General features: G+C 55.5%; 1 protein-coding gene across 3 annotated transcripts in view; it reads right to left on the minus strand.

Annotated features, from left to right (window-relative positions):
• Nucleotides 1-17,256, minus strand: part of Plxnd1 (plexin D1) — a 40,330-nt gene that overhangs the window by 4,693 nt on the left and 18,381 nt on the right. Inside the window, exons 6-29 of one of the 3 annotated variants that reach the window (XR_005503232.2) lie at nt 17,068-17,245; nt 16,868-16,976; nt 16,454-16,556; nt 12,921-13,025; nt 10,612-10,701; nt 10,320-10,413; nt 9,725-9,879; nt 9,064-9,215; nt 8,394-8,493; nt 8,173-8,312; nt 7,738-7,905; nt 7,566-7,656; nt 7,132-7,389; nt 6,889-7,038; nt 6,234-6,348; nt 4,503-4,610; nt 4,314-4,426; nt 3,641-3,745; nt 3,119-3,249; nt 2,713-2,911; nt 1,056-1,202; nt 716-928; nt 264-367; nt 124-187 (exon numbers count right to left, since the gene is read on the minus strand). Coding sequence is in view for 1 of the 3 variants with exons in the window: in NM_001395052.2 (NP_001381981.2) it covers nt 124-187; nt 264-367; nt 772-928; nt 1,056-1,202; nt 2,713-2,911; nt 3,119-3,249; nt 3,641-3,745; nt 4,314-4,426; nt 4,503-4,610; nt 6,234-6,348; nt 6,889-7,038; nt 7,132-7,389; nt 7,566-7,656; nt 7,738-7,905; nt 8,173-8,312; nt 8,394-8,493; nt 9,064-9,215; nt 9,725-9,879; nt 10,320-10,413; nt 10,612-10,701; nt 12,921-13,025; nt 16,454-16,556; nt 16,868-16,976; nt 17,068-17,245 (3,136 nt within the window). In the remaining 2 variants the exon portion in view is untranslated. Of the gene's footprint in view, nt 1-123; nt 188-263; nt 368-715; nt 929-1,055; nt 1,203-2,712; nt 2,912-3,118; nt 3,250-3,640; nt 3,746-4,313; nt 4,427-4,502; nt 4,611-6,233; nt 6,349-6,888; nt 7,059-7,131; nt 7,390-7,565; nt 7,657-7,737; nt 7,906-8,172; nt 8,313-8,393; nt 8,494-9,063; nt 9,216-9,724; nt 9,880-10,319; nt 10,414-10,611; nt 10,702-12,920; nt 13,026-16,453; nt 16,557-16,867; nt 16,977-17,067; nt 17,246-17,256 lie in introns of those variants that run through there. The other 2 variants (NM_001395052.2, XR_005503233.2) reach the window with 2 other exon arrangements.

A 17,256-nucleotide genomic window follows, 5' to 3' on the forward strand; every position in this document is an offset into this window, starting at 1 on the left:
CAGCATGGAGGTGGGGACCCCCTCTCCACATCTTAGCTGCCCCCAGCACAGCTCAGAAAGGGCCCAAGAAGGGAGCGCCCTCCACCACGCCTGGACCACCTCCCCAGCTACAAGCCTACTTACCTCGGCCCAGGGTATTGTCCTTCTTGTCTGTGAGGCTCATGGCTAGGGAGGCACCCTCAGGTATCTGACAGAGGAGAGGCTGAGGTTAGAGGTCTGAGGCTAGAGGAGAGGTGGTAGGGCAGCTGGGTCAGTTTAGGTACCTTGTAGTGGGCTAGCGTGTTCAGTTTCTTACGGCCGTCCTCCACCACTGACGTGTCATCCAGGTCCCGGAGGACGTAGCTCTGGGTGCTTGAGGCAAACCATTCTGGAGGAGAAAAGGGGCATCAGGACTACGAAGAGGTGGCCCTAGGGGCAGTCATTAGTCTGGGCCACAGCAAAAGAAACTTCCCATTCTCCTAGAATCAGAAGCAGGCCACAGCCCTCTGGGAGCCCGGCTGTGCACCCCAACTGTCCAGAGTCCAGAGCAGGGCTGGTTCCGAGTGAACTTTAGGAACAATTTCTGGTACAGGGTCTGACCAGGACTCCTACACACCCTTCAAAACCCAACCACCAAGCTCTCTTTGAGACGATTTTCTTGATTGCTTTCTGCTGTTGCCCACAGCTGCAGAAGCAGGGTTTCTTCCTCATGGGGAACCCTGGGGCCTTGACTAACACAGGGAAAGAGGCTGCAGCGGCCAGCTGCCAGGCATGGTGCCCGCCCTTGCCCACCGAGGTCCACGTCCTCCGCCCGCGGCCACTGCGAGTACGGTACATTCTTGCAGAAGGCTTCCAGGATCTTCTCTTTCACCTGCGTCAGCGTGTCAGTGTCCATGGCCCGCACGCTCAGTGAATCCATACCACAGCCCTGGAAGGACACGTTCAGGTTCTGCGCAAGAGAGGGGGTGTCAGCTGAGGGCCATAGTCATCACAAGGCTCAGTCAAGACTGGAGGCCAGGATGGCCCAGCTAAGAGCACCCGCCCACTCCTGGACAAGTGCCCTGCCCCTGGCTCACCCGGGGCTTGGCCTCAATGTTCTCTCTCAGCAGCCACTCCTCATTAAGTGTGTATCGGGCTTTGCCTGTGATGGCGTCGATGGAACCTTTGTTGATCTGCTGCTTGATGGCGCATAACAGCAGGAAGAACGGCTCACCTACTGTTTCCTGTGAGCAGGGATCAGGGGTCAGGGGTCAGGACCTCATCTCACCACTCTCCTCTCTGTGTTCTAGCCTCCAAGCTCTGGGCTGCTGGCACCCCGCACACTGCCTCCTACAGATGCTGATACCTGCTCCCACTCCAGGGTGTCTCCACTGCATCCCAGCCAGGGACCAGCCCTTGTCACTGAAGCTCAGAGAGGGCAAGCACCCTGCACAGCAATGCACAGAAGGAACAAGTAAAATGGAACTTGACCCATGTACTCCTCTGCCTGAGACAGAGCCTTTCTACAAAGTTGGAGTCTGCCCAGATAGAGCTGAGCAGCAGCAGGAGTGAGAAGAAGCCTTCGGGAAACCCAAGATGGAGGTCTCTAGGATGTTGACCCAAGCAGGCTTCACATGCTACCTCCTGCCATGGCCACTATGATCACTGCAGCCCCAAGCGAGCCCTCCCCGACACTCTAGACTAGTGTCCAGCTGTTTTGTGGATGGGGACAGAATGACCCATGGCGAATAGGTTTAGAAGAAAAATCAAGTTCGTAATAACATCAGGCTGCCTTGGCAGCAGTGTCCAGGCAGCTGCCCGCCCTGCTTCCTGCGGTAGTGTTCTGGACTGAAGTCACCAGCACCCCATTGTCTGGCAGGGGAAGGCCAGGCAGAGGTCACCCACAGTGGCTGAGAAACCTGGTTCCAGAGCCTACAATGGTCCCTGTGGTCCCCAATAGCTCAGGACGTGGCTTCTCTCCTAGGATCCCCATTCTTTCCTATTCTCTGATTGTCCCTCACTTGACAAAATGAAACTAAGGACCAGAGAGGGTAATAACTTGCCCAGAACCACACAGCCAGGTTGCAGCAAAGACCAGTCACAAGTCCAGAACAGTTAAGGCTCTGGTTCTGGGTCCTATTCCTAGGTGACCGCTGGACCCTCTGCCATTAGGGGACAGGCCCTTGAGTTGTGCTTCATGATGTCCTGACTGGCCTAATCCAGAGAGAGGCCCCAGCTGCTGAAACTCTGTGATGTCTCCTCGTCCTGATCTTTGCCAACAATGTACCCTACATCCGGACTGCACTGTTGGCCCTGAACCCTGTCTACTTTCCACTGCTCCCTGGGGGCTCAGGGTGAGTCACCTGCTCCAGGAAACCCCTTGGCTTTTTCCAACCAACCATCAGTCAGACTGGGCCAAGCTCTGCTCTGTTGAAGTTTTGCTTCTACGCCCCTCCCATGAGAGGAAGGCTCAGGACTGCAGGGACCTGATGCTCCTCCAAAGACCCTGCCTGTCCCCCACCCTCCCCAGAGGACTTGAGGACTAAGGCTATAGGATGAGACCCTGCCAGCCTCCAGTTTGCCCTGGGAGTGCTGTGCGCCCCTGCAGCCAGCTAGCCACATCTCCAAGCTTCAGTTTCCCCACCTGTCCACAGCGCTCCCATTGGCAAGATGTGACCCCTCCCTAAAGCACAGGCCTTAAGGGGATTAGGTTCTCCGGTAGGGTTGGGGCTTCTGGGCAGAGAGGGGCCTCACCCTCAGGCAGCCATACATGCAGATGGACATCCAGTTGGTAAGCATCTTCTCCACCACGGACTCGGTGCGCCGCAACATGAGCTTGGGGTTCTTGGCTGCTGAGGCGTCGATGAGATCCACCAGCAGCTCCTTCATGATGCTCGTGTAGTACTCCAGCTTGCCATGCAGTGCAATGGTCAACAGTGATGCCAGGCTGCACCTGTAGGCACAGTGTCAGTAAGGCCTAAGCCCCCCGCTGGGTCAGAGCAGCCTTCCCGGGCAGCTCCTACAGATGGCCAGAAGACTGCCTATATTGGGAGCCTGCATGGGGCAATGAAGAAGGTCTGGAGGTCCCAGGGCCTGCAGTTTGACTTTCAGTGGGTGACAGCTGGGGACCCCTGTGTCCCTGTGTGTCCCTCAGCCTGACCTGTCACGCACAGCGAAGTCCTTCTGCTGCTCCAGAGCATGAACAAAGACAATAAGGAAGTGCTTGTTGTTGAGCAGCGAGGAGAACAGACTGATTCCCTCCTCCATGCTGGGCCGACAGTGTTCAGGGATCTGTGGAAATGGAAGGCAACACCCGATGGTTTGTGTCCCAGGAGGCCCCTGTGCCCAGGCTGGCTGCTTAGATGCCTCCTAGGGTAGGGCATTCACTACCTGCCAGGGTGTGTGCCCCTTAACCTCTCATGTTGGAGAGTCGGAGAAGCAGCAGGGTGACAAAAGGCCACAAGGACAGCGGCAGGGAACCCCTCATCCATCTGCACCACTTCCTATCTATAACCAGCGCTGGCATGAGATCATGTGCCTGTGCTCTCTGCTTGGTCTGTGGGGGAGGGGGGCAGCACCCTGAACAGCTGAGTAAATGTCTCCTAGAAGGGAAGGTAACTACCTTCTAATGATTCAGATCACAGCATGCATGCATAGAGGCCCTCGGGGCCAGGATACTCACATTCCACTCTCCCAGCAGTGGGTGGGTTTCCTGTGGAGGGGAGCCACCTTGGGAGTTGAGGGTCTTCGAGGGCAGCACATACCGCTCTTCATAGAGGGAAGAGCACTGCAGAGAGAAACCACTGCTTTAGCACTGCAGACTGCCTGGCCCCTGGAGTTGCCACATATGAAGGAGTGTGGCCAGGGACCCAGGATTCCCTAGAGGGGCACAGACCATAGTGTAGCATAGCCAGGGGCCCAATGCTCACGGGTGAACAAGAGCCCCTGAACATGTGGCAGGGGAGACTGAGGCACGTAAGCTGCTATGTTCTGAGGTTGGGAAAAGCTAGAGGGGGGGGGTTGCTCTTAAGACAGCAGAGCCATGTTTCCTTGGCTATTGCACAGGGGACAGTCAGTCCACAGATCCTGGACCACCAAGAGGAAAATGGAATGTGGAGACCAAGAAGTCTGGCAGAGTCCTTGCCCCTCTGCTCAGCTCCCTCAGTGAGGGGAGAGGCGGGTCAACATGGAGGCCATGACAGGAGCTTTCCATACAGAAAATTGAGCATCAGGTAAAGCAGAGAGAGAAATGGGAGAAAGGGAACCAGGACGGCTGTGGACAGAAGAGCAGGCTCCAGAAAGGTGCTTTGAGCCAAATTCCCCGTGGCAAGCAGCACATGTGGGAAGGTGCGTACCTTGGGGAAGAAGGTACGAGTCACAAAGTGCTTGTACTCCAAGAAGGGGATGCCCTGGCTGCGGTTCAGCTCCTTGGTGAGATCTGTCATATCTGTCTGCAGCTCCGCAAAGCCTGTGGGACAGACAGATCAGAGACTGTGAGTCATCCTGCCCAGCCGTGTGCGGCGTCTCCCAGGCCTGGCACTCACCTTTGCGGATCTCCTCTCGGATCTGAGACTCCATTTCTTCCATCTGCAGCAGGGTCTTCTGCCAATAGCGCTCAGCACGGCGGCTCTTGGTGCAGAAGACGAACAGAGCTGTGGGCAGCAGAGGGGTGGCTCAGGTCCCCAGGACCCACGAGAAGGCATTAGAGGGCCTGCTGCCTCAGGTTATGGGAGGGACAGGCTCTACCCACTGGCCTCAGTGCCTCTGGGCAGGAGGCAAGCAGGTGTCCTTAAGCCTTTCTGCTGTCTGTCCCTCCCTGACAACACAGGGCTTGGGGACCAGCCAGCAGGACAATCCTTGATGTCTCTTAGAGAAATGTATCAAACAGTACTCATCGGAGGCTTTCTCTGGATAGGAGAATTGTGGACAGTTTGCTCCTTCTGCCCTGATGTACCTTCTGGGTTAAACTTTTCAAAGCAATTTATAGTACCTGCCTTTCCTGTGAGGGATGTAGTATCCATTGATGTGTGCGTATCTATGTGTCTGTGTGTATAATATGTACCGTGTGTGTGTGTGTGTGTGTGTGTGTGTGTGTGTGTGTGATGGTATATATGTAATTGTATTTTTAGGAACAAAAATACTATTGTATTTAGGATTTTCCTCTTCCTCCTGCTTTCTCTCATAGCCTTTTCATATTGAACACAGTAATTTAAATTCAAACAAGACATGGGAGCAGGGCAGCATCTGTGCATGTGTGAGGACCTGGGTTGGATCCCCAGGACTCATAAGAAGCAGGGTGTGGCAGCATGAGCCTGTGATCTTTGTGCTGGGAAGACAGAGAAAGGTGGACGCCTAGAGCTTGCAGCCCGTAAGCCTAGGTAACATTGGCAACCTCCAGGTCCCAGTGCGAGATCCTGCCTCAAAAAACAGATGACAGGCGCTGAGGTACGACACTTCTGGCCTCCAAATGCACATGCTGTGGAATCCACCCATTTACAGGCCAGTGTCTGAGTTCACTCACACACCACGTGACCGCCAGCATCTCAGAACTTTAGACTGTTCCTACTGTCCAAGGGAGATCCTTACTGGGAAGGTAGTTGCTCCCATCTCCTCCCTCTCCCAGACAGACACTAATTGGCCCGTCTCCATGGCTCTGCCTATTCTGTAAACTTCAAATAAAAACACGTGGGCAGCCTTTCGTGTCTGTCTCTCTCACTCCCATGTTTTCAAAGCCCATCTAGACTGTGGGATGTTTTGGCAATCGCTCTTTTCTGTGGCTGAAAACATCACTGCATGGCTCTACCTCACCCTAAATTACCCACTTGTCATCTGATGGCCTTTGGGCTGTCGTGACCTCTTGGTCTATGTAGGTAATATTGCTACAAACCTCTGTGTACGAGATTTTATGTGGACACGTTTCTTTCTCTTGAGTAGATACCCAGGTGTAGATTTGCTGGACCATCTACACCTAACCTAAGGGCTGTTAGGAACTGACAGGCCATGTCCCGAGGCAAGTGTACCTTTGTCTCCCCCACCCCGTACTGTAGGGGAGCACTGCTATTTATGCCACATTGACTACATTAAACACACGGATCATTTCCCCTGGACAAACTTACTCAGTAGCCCCCAGATTCCTCTGCCTTGCATCCGAAGCCAACGGCCCAAGCAAGAGGATCCTACCCTATCCTGCCCTACCCCAGGGTACCTAACTGTGCCCACCCCTTACCCACTGCTGTTCTCAGAGGGACTCTCCCGAGAGAGCACAGGCTACCTACCAACCACAGACAGCAGTAACAGGACACTGCAAATGACAATGGAAACCACGATGGCCGTCTCGCTGCCCCCCAGTTGCAGGGTGGCGATGGTCTGGTTGAAGTTCCCCACCTGGATCTGCACACAGTGGGGATGGGGCGGCACATCAGGCTTTGAAAGAGCTGTGCCTCAGCTCTTCTCACTGGTGAGTGCTCTGAGCCTCACGGACAACAGAAGACCACAGTGACTCCTGGTCAACAGGCAGTGCCAGACCTACTGTGATCCAGAGTTTGACACAGAGGGCAACTCAGTACAGGGCTGTCATAATGACAGCCTAGGAGGGGTTTAGGAGGGGTTTCAGAGATGCTGTCCTGGAGCAGGTAAGGGGGGACTCGGCAAGAGGTATAAGGCAGAGGTAGCACAGAAAGGCCCTATCCTCTGGGTCTCTGCTCAACTCCACGATTCCACACGATGACTAGTGGGCCACACTATAGGTGTGACACCAAAACACACGGGAGCCAACTCTTTAATAGCTTCTGGCACTAACTGATGATTTGGGCCACAGTTACTCCATCTGTCAAGGCTACAATGCTCTACTCTGTTGGCCAGAGTTCGTGAATAACGAAACACCCAGTGATTTCTGTGCTGGGCCCACCCCCCGGAGCCCCACCCACTCACTGTGATGGGCAGCTGCCCTTCGGCCGTGCCCAGTGACTCGTTGACTGAGCAGTGGATGACTCTGTCTGAGATGATCTGAATGTCACAGGACACCTGGCCAATCTTGATGTGATACTCATGGCTCTCCAGCCCCAGGCTGTCTTGCTCCTTCTGTGGGTGTATGTGGGATGCTGGGATGGGGGTGGGGTTCCCAGGTCAGCTGCCCCCTCCTCCCACTGCCCGTCCTCCCAGTCAGGTGCTCACATGGATGACGAGGGTGAGCGGCTCTCCTGGGTGATGCTTGATCCACTTCTCCCTCTTGGCTGTGGAGAACTGGGGGTTGGGGAGGTAGTCTAGGCGGAACCGGCTGCCCCGCTGTGCCTCTGCAGGGTCCAGCAGCTCCTCAGCTGCTTCGTCTGCATAGGCCCGGCCATTGATGAAGAAGTCTACGGGTGCTGAAGCATTGCTCAGGGCTCCGGGGGATGGGCAGATGATGAGTGTGGAGTTGAGAACCTTGCAGAACTGCAAGGACCGGGTACGATGAAGCCATGGGAGTGGAGAAGTTGAAGGGAGAGGGTAAAGGAGAGAGAGATGGAGAAGCCAAGTGAAGTAGACAGGAACTTCAGGATTCTGACTTTACAGGACCACCTCACTCACGCCAAAGCCTCTCTTCACTCCCACTTACCCCATCCCCTTACCGTGGGCTCCCGGCCAATGTGGTGTACGGCCATTGATACGTTCTGTACCATGTGGAAACGTTCGCCAGCCACGGTGATGGTCCTGCCGCCACTGAGGGGACAGCAGAACCTGTCAGGCTCCCTGAAGCCTAGACAGTGAGACAGAGCGGGCCTGGGTGGCTCTGGATCTCACCTGACGGGGCTGCGGCCTGGGCTGATGGCTGTGATGACTGGGTTCTGCATGTACCAGAAGGTGAGGTTTCCGTGCACGCAGCCCCGGCTCTCGAAGCGCACACACACAGGCACTGGAGAGGGCAGGGTACCCCTTGGCACAGTGCAGGTGATGCTGGTGGCAGTGCGCCTGTTCGGGATGAGCAGGTGACATGAGTGTGACCCTTCATGGCAGGTGCCTTGGTCTCGTGTTCTCCCATTCTGTTCAATTTCTCCTTCCCGTTGCCCCGTGCCGGCTTGGGTTCTCCTTCCCATTGCCCCGTGCCGGCTTGGGTCATGCCCAGCTCCTTCCTTCCCACACCCACCCAAGACAAGAAGGGACAGAGCAAGGCATGCTCAGCTGAGACCTCTGGGGTGTCACCCACTCCACGGCTGAGAGGCTGTGGGGTCGGCTTACGTAAGATCCGTGCAGGGGTCCGTGTCGTTCACCAGGACCTGGAGCATGGAGCCCACGTTGAGGTCACTGCCGTGAATGGTGATTCTTGTGCCCCCTGCCTTTGGGCCCATGGAAGGCTCCAGTGAGTGGACCCTGGGCAGCTGTGGAGAAGGAAAGGATCAGGCTCTGGCTGCAGGCATGTGGGGACTGTGCTGGACGGTGAGTGGTGATGGCCTACTTACCACATAGGAGAACTGTTCCCGAGACCTGCCTTCCTTGGAGACATTCACCGTTACCACGTCTGAGAAAGCCCCTGGGGCGGGCCCTGTGGCACACACGATCCTGAGGGCGGGCAGGCACATGGGCAGAAGGTGAGCCTGTATCTATCTGCCCATGGCCTCTGCCTCCCATTACCACTGGGGCCAGAATGCCAAACCAACAATGTTCTCTGTAGACAGTCACTGTGGGTTTGGCCAAGAGGGGCACGCCACTCTGCTGCTTCCTCCAGATCAGACGGTCTCTGACCACCAGGCAGTTTGCCCAGCTAGCCTGGCTGGCCACCTGATGCCCTTATCTGCAAGCCTGGCCCGGAGCCTTCCAACAGGAAACCCAGCTAATTACCTTCTTCCAGACATCCCCTTTTGGGTACAGCTGTTGTACCCTGACCTTTATACCACATCAGCTCCCCCGACCCCCCACTCCAGACTTTACTAGTAGCAAATGATTTTCATCAAAGCTAGGCTTATATGGCAGGAGGCACAGCCCTGAGGGCTTCCTGGAGGAGGCAACAGAGAGCTGGCAGGATAAAGGAGTGGCCCAGGCAGAGACTGGGGGAGGCCCAGTCACAGCCTGGTGGGTGGGGGGACAGGGTTTGGGGGAAGGATTAGGTTGGCCATGCCCGACGACACTCACTCCTCTGAAACCGTGTATCTGTCAGCCAGGGGTTCACAGGCCACATTGCCAATCCACACACCATGTGCCACGTCACTGAGCCTACGGCCCAGGTTCTTGCCGCGGATGGTCAGCAAGGTCCCACCGTTCAAGGGGCCACTCAGAGGCTCAATCTGCCAGGGGGACCAAGGCAAGTGAAGGTCTGAAGCTGGGTGTCTCTCTCACTGTCACATGTGCCCAAGGAGGTGGGGTTACACAGACCCTCTGCTTGGACATGGAGGCTCAGAGTGTTCAGAGGCCTGGGGCAACTGGTGGCCGGGCTGCACGGGTCCCAAGGCTGATGATGTCATGTGGTTCCTGGTGGCCACGCCTGACCACAGAATTCAGCATCTAAGCCAGAAGCTGATTGGGCCAAGGTGTGGCCCAGGCTAAACCAATCAAAATCCTTCTCTGAGATTTTTTTTTTCTCCCTAACTAAATCAGGCTGCTGAGTTGCGGGAATCCTCAACTGTCACCAGGTCAGAGGTTTCCTGAGTGGCTATGAAATATCAATGGGTAGAAGCCCCAGCTTCCTCTTCCTCTACCTCCACCTCCACATGTCTGTGCCCCATTAAGACAATAGTCCTGGGAGGTAACCTACGAGCCAAGAATGCTGTGTGAGCCTGGCATGTTGTGTGCTTACCGCTCGGATTTCAGGAGCTGGGCAGGTGCCAGAGAGTGGCTGCAGGGGCCCTCTCAGACGACAGCCATCATTCCAAACACAGAGGTGACCCAGGTCCTCACGGCCCAGGCACTGGGAACAGTCGGGGCTGCCCATAGCACAATTGTAGACCACAACTGTGGACACAGGACAGCAAGGTGAGCCCGAGGCGAGGCAACTCTGGGGTCAGCACCATAAGGTTCTTGTCAGCTCCTACCTATGTTGGCCTGTGTCTAGCCCCCAGCTTCATCAACACTCCTTCTCCTCATGGGGACTCTGTGTGGAGGAATTACTGACTCCCCCATTTTATGGACATGATTTATAGGTTCACTTAGTCCTGATCAATCTTGTGGTAAAGACCTGTGGCCTCACTTGACTCAGGGACAACAGGATTCAGAGAGGAAGGTAAGCTTGTGGAGGTTACAATAGTCATTGGTGTGAGCTGACCACAGCAGAGGGGCTGGCCTGAATGTCTCAGTGATTGCTGTCCACCTATGGGGTATAGTGTCTGTGGCTGCCAGTGAGCCCCCAAAGGCTGGGCCTCTCCCACTGGCCACGGGATAGATGGGACACTCACCTGTCATGGGGTTAGGACTATCTAGGAATCGGTCAGGTGGCCCCTTCAGCTTCAGGCTCAGTGGAAACACCTGGCTCTTCTGGGTTGTATGCAGCTGCAAAATGAAGAAGGGCAACACCTGAGAGACAGGTGGGGTCTGTCTTTTGAGGGGGCAAGGGTGTCACCAAGATGGATGAGAGCAGAGGGAGGGGACCAAAAGGCAGAAGCAGACAAGGTGAGGAGGAGAAGGAGAAAGAAGAGGAGAAAGGAGGCCGAGTGGGTTTCTCCTGCCCTGCTGGGCCATGCCACTTACCACCACTTGGTTGCAGCGGACCAGCGAGTCATTCGCCCACACAGCCTCAAAGTTCTCTTCCAGCCCAAAGCTGCACTGGAGGGAGGTGCCCTGCAGACACAGGGCAGAGGAGCCTTACTCACAGCGTACCTCCATCAAAACACGGCAGCCTCTAGGCTGACAGGTGGGCTAGGACTCCACCAGGCTTTTGCTGCCAGGATCTCTTTCCTGGCCATCATGCCAGGGACTAAAAAGATACCAGGAACCCTAGCAGCCTCGGTAGAGCTGGCCAAGAACCTCATGGATGTTGAGTCTGGAGTTGCCTCATCTCAGGCTCACTGTGCTGTCCTGTGTCCACAGTTGTGGTCTATAGCTGTGCTATGGGCAGCCCTGACTGTTCCCAGTGCCTGGGCTGTGAGGACCTCTGTGTTTGGAATGATGGCTCTGAGAGGCATCTGACAGCCTCCCAACCACTACTAGTGGCCTAAACCAGTTCCTGATGCCCCAGCTCCCGGAGACTTTGCCAGACCCTTGGGCTGAGTCCCTGGTCTCTGCCCTGCAGTGGTAAACCCTAGGCACCCCATCAATCTCCATGTGGCACGTGCCAGGCCTCTGCCTTGGTGGGTCTCCTTTTTACCACCAATGAGAATCACTACAGGGTCCAAAATCCAGCTGCAGAGCCCCTGGATTCCCAAGACCTCCTTGGATCAGGATACCTCACACCCGCTCCTGCCCCCAGAGGTGAGGGGATGAGCTGAGTGACCTATTCTACCCCCAAAGCCCGTCCTGCCCTGCACTGTGCTGCTGGTCAAATGTCCTATTTGCTGGCTTAGACGGTTTGCACCTATCCCTTTGCCCACGTCAAGATCCCAGCTGATGCGGGCCCTTTATATACCTAAGACCAGCAGAAGTTGGCGGAAAGCTTGGGTTCAACCTCACATAAGCCAGCTTTAAATCCCACCTTTACTTGTTCACTGTGTGACCTCATGCGGATATGGGACTAGGTCTTCTGGACAAAGTAAACACGCTCTATTTTAGAGGCTTACACACGCAGGTGTCTAATGTGTGCTTGCAGGAAGTGCTCAATAAATGTTAACACATTAAGCTAGGCCTAATTCTTCAGTCGCATCTTGCTCCCTCAAGAGTCATATCAATAAATATTTACTGAGTGATAAACTTGGGTTTCATGTGTCAAACTGAGCCCCAGCGGCCATGCGCCAGTACTTCCTGTTTATGCCCCTGCTGTTGGCAGATGTGACACCCTGAGAAAAAAGCAGGTCAACCTCTTCTTCCTGGGGTCCTAGCCGGAAGCTAACACAGGAAAGAGAACTGCTGACAGAGCCAAATGCTGGTTCTGTTTCCAGTGAGCAGAGTTGGAGGTGGGTCCCGTCCCCGAGCGCATGGCAGAGAAGCCTATAGTGGGGCTGCCCCAGTCCTGACCCAGGTGACTTAGAAGCATGGTCAGGGTGAGGTGAGCAGGTGGACAGCACTGGAGGTGGGGTAGCATGGAGGGCGGGTAGTCCTGTGTCTGGTAAAGCAGAGAATGAACCAGGAGTGCCACACAGCTGGAGAGAATCAGCCACATTGGGGCTGCAGCCTCCCCGCCCTGCTCCTGTGACCCAGCAGGCCTTGGAGGATAGACTTTTTGGTGGAAGGCAGCTCCACCCTGGCTCTCCAGAGCCCCTACCCCATAGAGGCTCCCTGACACATCCCAGATGCCTGGCACGTGGCCCCCACGTGTGACAACCGTCACGGGCCTCAACTCCCGTGTGGCAGTGACAGATGGCATGTCCCAGGAATTAGGAAAGCTGGCATCCTTCCAAAACTCATCAACCCCCTCTCTGCCACACTCCTCTGGGGTGGGGGTGGCAGGGATGGCCACATCCCCTTCCCCGGTCATACTTCCTCCCTCAGTGTCTGTCCCCTCTAGACCATGGGAATTAGGGGCATGGCCTCTTCTGGTCATTTCTGGGAAAGACATGGCACCTTGAACTGGGGCCAGTGTGCTCCACAGAGCTTGGAGCACCCAGGGTCTCGCTCGGCCTGGGCAGAGCAGGCAGAGCTCACGTGGACCTCATCTACCCATGGACTTCGGGGCTAGGCAGGGGGCTGGGCCACTATGTCAGAGAGCCTCCGGGGCAGGAGGACTGGGGCCTGGGCCAGGGTTCCTTTGGCAGCTGTTGGCTGCCTGCTGTCCCCCATCAGCCTTGCGTTCCTGCTCCAAGTCTTACACAGCTGGAATGGGGCTCAGAGAAAAAAAAAACTGGGCCACCATTATGGACTCTGGGATAGTCTGAAACTCACAAAGACCCCACTCAGTCTCTACTTACATGGAAGAAGGCGGCCTTAGTCAGAGGCACCAGGATGTCTTGCGAGCCACCCGTGGGCACAGGTGCCAGGGGCGAGGGCACGATCTGGGGACAGTCCTGGGGGCTCTGCAGACCAAACACAGGAGGGGGTCAAATAGGATGTTTCAGAGCCACCATCCCTGACAGACAGTCCTGCCTCCCCAGGGTGCCATAGTCTCCATAGCAATGCCTACGGCCCCACTTTCTAGGTGAGGAAGCAGAGGTAAAATGTTCCATCTAGGCGGAGTTTTCCTGCTACATGAGTGCCTGGGTATTGTGGGGTGGGGAAGCTCTTGATGGCTGGGATCTTTGGGACTTGGCCTTTCAGGACACAACACTAAGCCCGATCTGGGCTAAAAAGTACCGCTGTAGCTCTCAGAGACTATACCGTACTGTACAGAAGAAACCACACGGGGCAGGGGCGGAGAAGGTGAGGAGACAGTGAGGGCTGTGGCTGTGCTTCCTCCACATTCCTCAGCAGGACACTGGGGACCATATCTGTGCTGGAGCTTTGAAGTCCTACCTATTGGTGACTCAATATCTGACCTACAGGGTCAAGAGGTCACAGGAACCAGGGGCAGCCATGCACCCCAAGGTCACTCTAGCCAGGGGTCTCCTGGTCACATCTGCCAGGGCAAGAAAGAATTAGGGTAGGGACACCTGTATTACATGAGGTCACCCTCTGGGACAAGGACACTTCTCCTAGGGTACTGGTTTTCCTCTGTTCTCCCCCTTGCCCTCTCTCTTTGGAGACAGTCTCAGTATGTTGTTCAGACAGGCTGGCCTTCAGTACTGGGTTCACACATGTGGACCACCACTGCCATTGGTCACTCTAGCTTCCACCCACCATGTGCTTGCCACAAATTCGCCTTTTCCTGCTTCAGCCTCCCTGGTGCTGAGATTACAGATAAGTAGTCATGGGACATTTCATATTACTATTAGCTCCTAATCACACAGGGGACAATCCCCTTAAGGGGGACCCAAAACAAGCTAGACCAGTGAAGAGCCTGTCGAGAAGCTCCTCGAACCACTGTTGAACTCCTGGATCCAGTGGAGCCTGAGGGTGAGTTCAGCAGCACAAGCTGATTAACTCCAAAGACCAGAAGCCAGGCTGGGCTCTTCCCTTGTGGGCTTCCCTTTCCTGTTCCCACCCAGGCCATCAGACAGCTTCTGGGCCTCACATGGTTTTCCCCATTCGCTGACCTGATCTGCAGGCTTGGGAAACTGTGTATAAGGTTACATGTAGGACAGGGATGAGTGGACAGGAGGGGGAGAGGTCAGGAGCCACCATCACGCAGGTGTGCAGAGCCTGCTCTAGTTCACATGGGTGGCACAGACCTCTCCTTGGCTAGCTGGAACTGCCAGGAAGAAAGCTAGGTGGCTAGAACCCAAACAGGCTCTCAAAAAAAATGGAGCCTCGGGAGTGCCCAGAACTCCTACAGTGTCACCAAGCTCAAGAGGGCAAGCACTGGCACCCCAAGCCAACAAGTATCAATAGACCCAGTGACCGGGGCCCCCTGGCCTGCTGCCACTTGCTGTGGTCCAGCCCACAGTTCATGATGGCTGTCAATACCCATCAAACCACTCAGCCACTGGCTCCAACACTGTGCCTCCTGGTGGTTTGGAACGCACCAGGCTCTGATCCAGTTACCACTTCCCATCCTGCTTCCAAAACTTGACATCACGCTGGCCCAGGAACACTTTCCTCTCAGAGGTAACACTGGCCCTGGAACCCCTGGCACCTTGCTGCCTCTTCTCACCCCAACCCTGAAGCCAGCCCTAGCAGCTTCCCTGTGGGAGCCACTGGGATCTTACGCACACACGTGGCTGCAAGCACAACCTTCAGGACCTCCCATCCAGGAGCCAGGGGTCCCGGAGGACATACAGACCCTCTTTGCCTGCCGTCTGCCTGGGAGGCCTGGCGCCTCCACAGCTAACGGGCACTTAATTAAATGCCAAGTCGAGCACTGGTTCAGAGTCTTACTCAGGCCTTGGTGAAGCTGCCTCTTCTCCTGCCAGATTATGGTAATGCTCTACGACAGCCCCTCTGGGGCCCGGCCCACTTCTGCCCTAAGGGAGAGGAGCTGCAGACCTGGGGAGAGCAGGCTGACAGCCAGCACCACACACACCTCCCAGCTTTTGGGCTCCTGTGCAGGTGTCAAGATCCCACACAAAATCCTTTTTAAGAGAGGTCTCTCCTGGTCACCCATACACGGTAGCCATAGCTTCTAAAATCATCTATGTGCCAAGTATAGGGTTGGTGCCTCCTGGAGTAATTCCAGATCTCTACTCTAGCCCTTGCTGTGGGCTTCACTTTACAGAGGGAGAAAGACACAGAAAGACACAGTAGCTTGCCTGGGAGCACACAGCCACAGGTCAAAGCTAAGACCTTGGGCCTGTGGTAGGAAAGACAGAACTACATCTGACTGCCTTTCCCCAGTGTTTAGCACAGACTCAAGTATACAAGCACTTGGTGAGTGTTGGTGAACTGTAAGGAGGCCCCTGGTCCTTTGTGGTTGGCATGTACAAGGCAGATGCAATGGACACTTCTGGATTTCAGCAGTCACCAAGTCCCTGCCGAGTATGCAGCTTGGGGTTGTAGATAAGAACATGACATAACCCAGACACCCCCAACCCCTGAGCCACAGGGATGGTGAGCCTAGACTCACTATATCCCAACAGCCAGAGCCTCTCTCAGTATGGCCCTAGGTCACTTCTGGGCCTGTCAGTGAGAACCCCTGTTCTGTGGGCACTCTGTAAGCCAGGTGTGGTTTCTGCATGCTGTCTCAGGCTGGCTTAAGGGTCAGCACCCTCAGGTGCTGACCTATCAGGGTCTGGGAATTTCATGTGTGGCCCTTTCAGGGAGGGAGGAGCCTTTCAGGGTCGAGGTGACACATCATGGGAACAGAGGCTGGGGTCTTAGTACCCAACTCTGTCTTTCAAAGAAAGGCAGAGGGATTTGGGTTCAAGGCCCAAGCCTACTGCCTCCCAGGTAGATGGCTTTCTTTGAACAAGCCACCTCCTCTCAAAGCCATCGGGACAAAGGCCTCAAGTGTCCAAGACACATGTTCCACCCTTAGCATCCACCGTGGGTGAAGGCAGCTACCGCACAGCCTCAGTCTGGCTCAGGCTTTCTGGAAGTAGTTGTAACCCTCAAGTGTCACCTCCATGAACTGGAGAGTAACCCAGAGAGATTCCAAGGCAGGGGAGGGAAGGAGGTAACCCGCTTGTCCAGCCACAGGGGATTGGTTGAACATGCTGTGATGAGCACCCTGGCCCCGCCCCCGCCCGAGGGTGGGGGGGTGTTAGTACAATGCCAGAGACAACAGTAACTTTAAAAACAAGAGAAGTGGGTATTAAAGCTGTGGGTGGGGGGCTGGGGATTTAGCTCAGTGGTAGAGCGCTTGCCTAGGAAGCGCAAGGCCCTGGGTTCGGTCCCCAGCTCCGAAATAAAGAACCAAAAAAAAAAAAAAAAAAAGCTGTGGGTGGGGGGGTATGCCCGAGACAAGGCTTACCGTAGGGTTTGGTGAGTCCTGGCACCGAGACTGGTTGGAGACACAGGAGTGCAGCTGGATGCACCAGGAGCAAGGCCACTGTGTCGACAGGCAGCTGGTACAGCTGGAAGACAAAGGAGCCCCTCAGATCTCTGCTTGCCCACCCTTAGTTGGGCCCCAGAAAGATGATCCTAGAGCCTTGGAGAAAGGGGACAGATGGTAGTGAGCTCCCCACTAACGAGAGGTATGCAAGGGACAGACAGGTGAACTCTTAGTTCCCTCTGCCTCTGCCAGTCAGGTGTCAGTTTGAAGGGCCTGGCTGGTCAAAGCTTGCTATGGGCAAAGGAAGGATGTGGGATCCTGTCTGTTATGTGTTCCATAGTCTGAAGCTGTTCTCTAATCTGGGGCCTGTTCCCCCTCCCGCCACCCACTCACGCTGTATGGGGGTAGACTTGTCCAATCCGGCTGCAGTCGTAGATGGTGAAATTGGCTGAGACAATGTTGTGTCCTTTGACCCTGACAGACATCTCAACAGTCACGTGGTCTGGAAAGTAACCAGAGGTACAAGAGTCTTCATCTACACATGACACTGGCGGGGTCCCACCGTTGGGCTGGCACCGTAGCCAGACACTCACCCTGGCCAGCAGGAAAGGGTGGGAACTGGGCCCTGGGCAGGAGGTTGCAATAGGCAATCTGATGACCATAGGCAGGGCCGGGTACTCGGGCCACTGTTCGAACGCCATTTCCGTAGTCACAAGCCATCTCCATACCGCTGAGGCTGGGTAGGCTTCCTGAGATCTGTAAGATCATACCCTGGGGGAGAG

This window comes from Rattus norvegicus, chromosome 4 (assembly GCF_036323735.1).
Source record: "Rattus norvegicus strain BN/NHsdMcwi chromosome 4, GRCr8, whole genome shotgun sequence".
Classification (NCBI taxonomy): Eukaryota; Metazoa; Chordata; class Mammalia; order Rodentia; family Muridae; genus Rattus; species Rattus norvegicus.